Source organism: Littorina saxatilis, linkage group LG8, assembly GCF_037325665.1.
Source record: "Littorina saxatilis isolate snail1 linkage group LG8, US_GU_Lsax_2.0, whole genome shotgun sequence".
NCBI classification, from domain to species: Eukaryota; Metazoa; Mollusca; class Gastropoda; order Littorinimorpha; family Littorinidae; genus Littorina; species Littorina saxatilis.
The window spans coordinates 4,024,212-4,032,983 of record NC_090252.1 but is presented as its reverse complement, the minus strand read 5'-3'; the positions used below and the strand labels follow the sequence as shown (position 1 = coordinate 4,032,983).

At 42.7% G+C, this 8,772-nt stretch overlaps 1 protein-coding gene across 1 annotated transcript in view; it reads right to left on the bottom strand.

The window, feature by feature from the left end:
• Positions 1 to 340: 340 nt before the first annotated feature.
• Positions 341 to 8,772, bottom strand: part of LOC138972556 (uncharacterized) — an 11,677-nt gene continuing 3,245 nt past the window's right edge. The window contains exon 2 of the mRNA XM_070345206.1: positions 341 to 3,580. Within this exon, the coding sequence (XP_070201307.1) occupies positions 2,998 to 3,580 (583 nt within the window). The 3' untranslated portion in view covers positions 341 to 2,997. The remainder of the gene's footprint in view (positions 3,581 to 8,772) is intronic.

The window sequence follows — 8,772 nt, the reverse complement described above, 5'->3', positions numbered from 1 at the left end:
ACGCTTCTGATCAGCTCTGTATCGTCGTATCCATATTGCATGAGGAGTTAAAAGTGCCTATACAATTTTGCCAGGAAAGACCCTTTTGTCAATCGTGGGATCTTTAACGTGCACACCCCATGCCCAATGTAGTGTACACGAAGCGTGCGTGATTGTACATAATATGTTCCCTGCGTTTGCTCGTTGTTGGTCTAGTGTGGGTGTTGTTTTCTTACGTTCGTTTATTTATCTGTTTGTTTAGGTTCTTCTCTGCTCTTCACACACACACACACACACACACACACACACACACACACACACACACACACACACACACACACCAAACAGAAGTTACACAACATTTTTCACATTTCTTATCTTGTATTTCAAATGTTTGACATTATACAAACATGTATTTACACCGAAAACAAACACCTTACATAGTCATACGCACTCAAACACAGTTTCTCGTGTCACAATAGATGCCACGCATCTGAAACTCACAATAAATTAATAGAAGTATTTACACACACACACACACACACACACACACACACACACACAACATCTCCTGTCTCTTGTACACACAATCGGCTACAAACGAATTCGCATTTCGTTGTCTTATACTTGCAGCCATCTATTGAATGATTATGTCATATGCACACCTAGCTCTGAAGTTTGCGCTTGTCTCTAGGACGGCCAGGATAATATGTTACAGACAGGCAACACTTGCCTCCTCTGTGATATGAGGTGATCATAGCTTCTTTATGGGTCGAACGATGGCATTGTATACGTTTAGATTACAACGTGTGTTCCTTTCTGTGCACCTGAAGCTATAAATAAGTTACACTGTCGATGTTTGTTTACATACCGTAATAAACACGATGTATGCTACAGACTACGAACTGATTGATTCCCTAATATCTAGGGGTACTCCAGGTAACTGTAATCAATCATATTTAAAGAAATTGAGCCTCGACTTTTACAACGTCCAAGAAACTTCGATATTCACATCGTATAAATCAGAAGAAAACAATCCAGGAAAGCCACACACAATTCTTTCAATGATCTCCAAAAGACCGTTTCACAGTCGTTTCATAACACCATGGCAAGTCTGCCAACACGCATAGAAGTTAGAAAGTAAACGTGACATAATGGATGCTTTAGTGCTCATAGTCTGTGAGAAGACATGAACACAGGACATGAATATTGCATGATAAGTATCAACGTTTGGTGGATAATTGGGCCGATACAAGTCATGTGTGACAATTTTGCCTTTCGCTTCAGTCGGTCCTGTCTTGTTGTCGTAGTGCTGATTAATCATTCATTTATTTCTTCTTGAACGAAATCCTGCGACGAACACATAGAAAGTCTGAAAGCTTGACTGACATTGATAATGGTCTTGTTTTGTTTTCACATTTCGTAACTTCACATAGAAAGTCTGAAAGCTTGACTGACATTGATAATGGTCTTGTTTTGTTTTCACATTTCGTAACTTCACATAGAAAGTCTGAAAGCTTGACTGACATTGATAATGGTCTTGTTTTGTTTTCACATTTCGTAACTTCACATAGAAAGTCTGAAAGCTTGACTGACATTGATAATGGTCTTGTTTTGTTTTCACATTTCGTAACTTCACATAGAAAGTCTGAAAGCTTGACTGACATTGAGAATGGTCTTGTTTTGTTTTTACATTTCGTAACTTCACATAGAAAGTCTGAAAGCTTGACTGACATTGAGAATGGTCTTGTTTTGTTTTTACATTTCGTAACTTCACATAGAAAGTCTGAAAGCTTGACTGACATTGATAATGGTCTTGTTTTGTTTTCACATTTCGTAACTTCACATAGGAAGTCTGAAAGCTTGACTGACATTGATAATGGTCTTGTTTTGTTTTCACATTTCGTAACTTCACATAGAAAGTCTGAAAGCTTGACTGACATTGATAATGGTCTTGTTTTGTTTTCACATTTCCTAACTTCATTCCAACTCACTCTTGTGTCTATGTTCTGGTCATACATCTTCGACGACTAATTCAACGTTACAACTAGCGTTTCGTTTGAGAGTGCAAGTTTTATACAACTGTTTCTGACGAAGTACTGGTAACGTCCGTCGCTTCACAAGTTCACACACACACACACACACACACACACACACACACACACACACTTAAATAAATGAGAAAACGTAAAAAAGTGGCATTCGCCTCACAATAAAAAACGAAAGAGGAAACGGACACACAAAGAAATGTATAGAGAAATTTATATATTTCCGTAAGTACTCGAGCTTGAAAAAACGCCTCATGATCAAGTACACTTACATCTCTATTCATAGCCTCTTCTTTTCTCGTAATCACTGTGCAATTTACTTCTTTGCCTAGTTCTTGAATTTCAGATGTTGTACAATCTTTCATGTGAATACTATACATTTACAATCAAATCTCAAACTATCAAGGCTGTTTCAACATTGATTTTAAATTAAATGTGTTGGTGTATCTGTGTTTGATGTCAAATATTTTGGTACACTAATACGTTCAAGTTAGCTTCAGCATTTGGCTTTGAATCATCGTTTCTGGTCCATATTTGACTATCACTGTCAAACATTTTAATTTGCTTTACACAATTTACAATCTTTGATTTTGCCCTTTTGGTGCGTATCTTTCTCTTTTCCCACATACTCAGCAAGGTACTCGCAAAATGCTGTCCTGCGTTTTCTCGAGAGAAACAAATAACACACGCAGTGCCGAATCGTGCCTTCCGTTTCTTCTCTTTCTCTAAAGTCCTTGGTTGTTGACATGTTCTTCAAATGACGATGCATTCATTGCCTTTGTATATTGTAGCAAAAGCAGTTTGTGCGTCAATAGTCCAGCAAGCTTCAGTCCTTTGTTCCTGGCTCCAAAACCTCAATATATCACCTTGTTCCGTAGCTAAACATTTATCTCTTTTGACACACACACACACACACACACACACACACACACACACACACACACACACACACACACCAACAGTCTCACACTCACTCCTGCATCAACTCTTCCTCATCAGACGCCGTCAGGTCGAGAAGCAGCGACCTCCCGTTGAGCTTGGGCGGCGCTATCTCGCAGTTGCAGCGGGCGTAGACGGGGATGATGCGGTCGTAGTGGTTGCCGTTGGTGTGACACAGCGTCAGGTAGCACGGATGCACCTCGTCGTGACTGCCCTCACCGTCGGTGACCAGTTTGGACGAGCTCGCGCCAGCAGACGACCCGCTCAAACAGCGCGGCGAGAACAACAGCCAGTTATACTCCGAGGCGTTAGCACTACCGGAAGGCGCAGGAGCCAGGACGTAGATCTTCCGCCTCAGCAGCGAGGCCGTAGCGTAGATCTCGCACGTGGTAGCCCACGTTCCCAGCTCGCGCATGTGAGCCACGTGCCTTTCGACGCTGCTGTCGTCGATGTACTGGTGGAAGACTTGGGGGTGGGAGGCGGTGAGGTCGCACACAGCCTGGCGCCACTCCGCGTGGTAATCCTCGCTGCCGTACATCTCCTTGGACAGCGCGCGGAAGAAGCAGTTGCCGTCCCCCCGGATGTAGTCCACCCGCCGCCCGATACTGGCCAGTCTGTGGACAGAGAGAGAGAGCGAGAGAGTGGTGAGTGTTTGGGGTTTACGTGGAGCTTGAGGTCAGAGAGGGTGGTGATCTGGCAAGGTGTGTGTGTGTGTGTGTGTGTGTGTGTGTGTGTGTGTAAAATAGAGAGAGAGAGAAAGAGAGAGAGAGAAAGAGAGAGTGTGTGTGTGTGTGTGTGTGTGTGTGTGTGTGTGTGTGTGTGTGTGTGTGTGTGTGTGTGTGTGTGTGTGTGTTTCAAACAAAGAAAGAAAGATACAAGATTAGGCAAAACGGATGCATACGATTGCGATACATGAGAAGCCATGCAGTGAGTGCATTGGAAATAAAATAAACAGTTTCCTGTGTACGTGTGTGCTGTATGTAGACCGTATAGTTTCAAACAGCCCATGAATATGTTTCACCCATCGAACGCAGAAACAGTTTTGAACGAGGCAAGTGAAGACCCCTTGGGAATAATTGACAAAGAGCAAGGGAAATAATGGGATGCACTAACATAGAGGGAGAAGATCGATAGAAGGAAAAATGAAACTCTGGCAAAACCACCCATCCAGAACCACATAATTCATATTGAATGCAGGTTGCCTGAGCGCAACACACAGAAAAAGTTCACAAGCCGTAGATGAATGTAGAACGACAGAGATTGACAGATACTCATGGGGGGCGGGAGTGGGAGATTCGGAGTAACAAGTCGGGAAAAAAAGGAGACGCATGTAACTTCATCGATGTGTGGCAAATGAAGCGTCAAGCCGTTACAGGCACCATCCTTCCCGTGAAGAGTGACCTGCTCTCCATCTCAGATCTGGCCAGGCGTGTACATGGGAGCGGCAATCAGTCCGCATGGACACACACAAGTCAACAAACATCCTGACTGCTTATCTCAGTAGAGTGGATTTTTTTTTTAATTTGACTTTTTAAAGAAATTAATTAGGCCAACAACAAAAATAGTCAAATCGTGTACACGGGAGAGATCGTGCCTTTAACATCACCAGGTGCAATTACGCTCAACAGAATCCCACAAGACTGACGTGAAAATCGTTTTCTTCGCCTTTCATTCCTCGTCACTGCCACACACACGTCAACCAGACCCAAACGTCACAGACCGCTAGCACTCTACAAGGAAAATCGCATTATAAGGAGCGCTCGCCGAGGGCTCTTTGTGTCCAATATTACCCGCTATTACGAGCTAGTCGTGTGACAGAGAGTTTTCTTGCACACGAGACTGTAGATGTTTCACGACGGCTTTAGCCGGAGTGAAACAGCAGCAGTCGAGTGTGCAAGAACACTGTCTGTCACACGACTAGCTCGTAATGGCGATTATGTCTCACAGCTTCAACAATACAATACAATACAATACAATACAATACAATACAATACAATAACTTTATTAATCTCTAAAAGAGAAATTACATTGCTGAGCGTTTGTGTCCGTAATAATAACATACATAAAACATAGAGGAGAGAACAAACACGTTTTGCGTACTCACGCTTGATAAACCTAAACACAGGAGCAGCCATTGTGGAGAGATCTACTTTTTGACGAAAGTGAACGAACAACTATGAATGACGTCTCGGTATATGTGAATGACGTCACAGTCATCGTCACAGTCTGTATCTTTTGAAGCATTCCATTCTTCGTGACGTCTTTCTGTGTCTGCATCCGCGAAATGTTTGTTCTTTCCGGGGTCTTTGTCATCTATGTTCAGAACTCTGTCCTTCTAGTTTCAGACCAACAGGCTTCCAAGGGAAGCTAAACTCGCGTATGGAAACAGTACTGTAGTCTGGGATGCCGTTTTCAGTATTCTCAGCGTTGAAGAATTTGTAAAGAGAAGACACGACAACAGCAGGAGAAATAAAAGTCGTGTGTGCATTTTGGGGCTTTTGGAGGGACGATTTCGAGTTTGAATCCGTTCTTGCACATGCTCCAAAGCGTGTAACATACAATCTTGCACACGTTTGCTTTAGTAGTGGCAAAGAAGGAAAGCGTGTGACATATATATATATCACACTGCACAACGAGAGTGCAGGAATTAAGCCTGGTATACAAGTCAAGTCAAATCCAGTCCAGTATTTTATTGTTTTGGGCCCAGAGGGCTTTGAAACAAAGATATGATGTATGACCGAGAAAAAAAATGAACAGAAAAGGTTCAAGAGCGTGTCAGGAATAATTTGGCAAGAAGGGTTCCAGAACTAAGGACTGGCCTACGCACATTCGCTGACAAATGATATGTAACCTTGTCCAAAATCGTTCTTGTGAATAATAAACTACGACTGAAGCTACAAATATCTTGGCAAAATATCAGAGTTCTTTAGAAGAATGTGATAGCACTGCATAAATATCGATTCAGGTCAATACTATATTTTTATTGGCAGTGGCACAGACTGAGAGTATATTTAAAGAAAAGCTAAGCGCATACTCTTTTCCAATTGTCAAAAAAATGTGTTTGTTTGATCAACTTATTTGCTTCAAAATTATCTGTACTGTATTTTTTTTTTCTTCTGTTCTTGTTTTGTTGTTGTTGTTCTCTCTTCGTTTCCTTGTTATCTTTAGACATTAGGCGTTCACGCAAGAAAAGTGCCGTTCAATGAGTGCATAGCAAACTCTACAGTCATGAAGAGGAAAGACAAGTTCATGTTTAGTTGGTACGAAATAAGACTGGTTCAAAACTGCGCTAAGCGTTACATTTTGAACACTTTCGATAAGCAGTAACACTCTCTTTTATCGAATATATCTGTATCTTTTCAATGAAAACACTCAAGAGATCACTTCATGCACCCATACAACTATTTCAGGACACACTTCTCTCCTATAACGACAGGTGAAAAACACAGGTCATGATAGCAGTCTGGCATAACAGAGGGAGGGGGTGATAGGGGAGAAGGGGGGTGGGGGGGCCTCGTAGATCCATACAACTATTTCAGGACACACTTCTCTCCTAGTCCTATAACGACAGGTGAAAAACACAGGTCATGATAGCAGTCTGGCATAACAGAGGGAGGGGGTGATAGGGGAGAAGGGGGGGGGGGGGGGGGCCTCGTACATCCATACAACTATTTCAGGACACACTTCTCTCCTAGTCCTATAACGACAGGTGAAAAACACAGATCATGATAGCAGTCTGGCATAACAGAGGGAGGGGGTGATAGGGGAGAAGAGGGGGGGGGGGGGGCCTCGTACATCCATACAACTATTTCAGGACACACTTCTCTCCTAGTCCTATAACGACAGGTGAAAAACACAGATCATGATAGCAGTCTGGCATAACAGAGGGAGGGGGTGATAGGGGAGAAGGGGGGGGGGGGGGGGGGGGGGCCTCGTAGATCCATACAACTATTTCAGGACACACTTCTCTCCTTTAACAACAGATAAAAAACACAGGTTAAGACATCACTCTGGCATAACGGTGGGGATCGAGGGGTGTTGCTAGGGGGAGAAGGTGGGATGGGAAACCAGTTCATACATCCATACAACTATTTCAGGACACTCTTCTCTCCAATATCAACAGGCAAAAAACAAACAAACAGGTTATGGTAGCACGAGCATAACAGAGGGAGGGGGTGTTTGGGGCAGAAGGAGGAGGGGGGACCGGTTCATCGCCTATTAACATCAAAAGCTGTCAAAGAACATGATTCCCTGGTAGAGAAACGAGAATAAGAACAAACAAGCCGACTGTCAAGAAACACACGGCGAATCGGGTCATGCCAGTGTCGACAAACGTTGCCCGAGTCTCTGATGATTGTCACGGGTGTCAATCGATGACAGAAAGCAACACTTCGGGGGATAAACTCCTTGCTCCTCTCCTCCATGCGACAAAAACGGAAAATGTTGGCTGAGAAAGCGCAACATCGATTGATGCCTTTGTCTTGTGAGTGTCCGCAGTCAAGGCGATTTGCTAATGATGCTCCCTCGTTGAGATCGAAGAGAGAGAGAGAGAGAGAGAGAGAGAGGGAGAGAGAGGGAGGGAGAGAGAGAGGGAGAGAGAGAGAGGGGGGGGGGGGCGGATGGGGGAGGGCTCGCTTGAAACAATAACGGCGGCAAAAAAAAAAAGAAACTGTCCGCATGTTGACAATTGAACAAGTTCGCGTGGTTCCAGCTTCACGTTAATTAACCAAAGTAAAAGTGTTAATCGAGTAAACGCCGCAGAAATAGGAAGATATAAAACTGTAAAAGAAAATAAATAAATTTGTCAAACTTAATGTAAAAACCAAGGCAACGTGAAAACGCAACAAGTCGCGTAAGGCGAAAATACAACAATTAGTCAAGCTGTCCAACTCACAGAATGAAACTGAACGCAATGCAATTTTTCAGCAAGACCGTATACTCGTAGCATCGTCAGTCCACCGCTCATGGCAAAGGCAGTGAAATTGACAAGAAGAGCGGGGTAGTAGTTGCGCTGAGAAGGATAGCACGCTTTTCTGTACCTCTCTTCGTTTTAACTTTCTGAGCGTGTTTTTAATCCAAACATATCATATCTATATATGTTTTTGGAATCAGGAACCGACAAGGAATAAGGTGAAAGTGTTTTTAAATTGATTTCGAAAATTTAATTTTGATCATAATTTTTATATTTTTAATTTTCAGAGCTTGTTTTTAATCCAAATAAAACATATTTATATGTTTTTGGAAGCAGAAAATGATGAAGAATAAGATGAACGTAAATTTGGATCGTTTTATAACAAACAAACAAAAATATATTTTTTACAATTTTCAGATTCTTATTCTTGACCAAAGTCATCAATTAATTTTTAAGCCACCAAGCTGAAATGCAATACCGAAGTCCGGCCTTCATCGAAGATTGCTTGGCCAAAATTTCAATCAATTTGATTGAAAAATGAGGGTGTGACAGTGCCGCCTCAACTTTTACAAAAACTGCCAGATATGACGTCATCAAAGGTATTTATCGAAAAAAAGAAAAAAACGCCCCGGGATATCATACCCAGGAACTCTCATGTAAAATTTCATAAAGATCGGTCCAGTAGTTTGGTCTGAATCGCTCTACACACACACGCACAGACACACACACACACACATACACCACGACCCTCGTCTAGACTCCCCCTCTATGTTAAAACATTTAGTCAAAACTTGACTAAATGTAAAAACGAAATAGAATGTCTGAAACTCGGCACACTCACAACTTGTCTCCAACCCCCCCCCCCCCCCCCCCCCCCCCCCCCCACACACACAC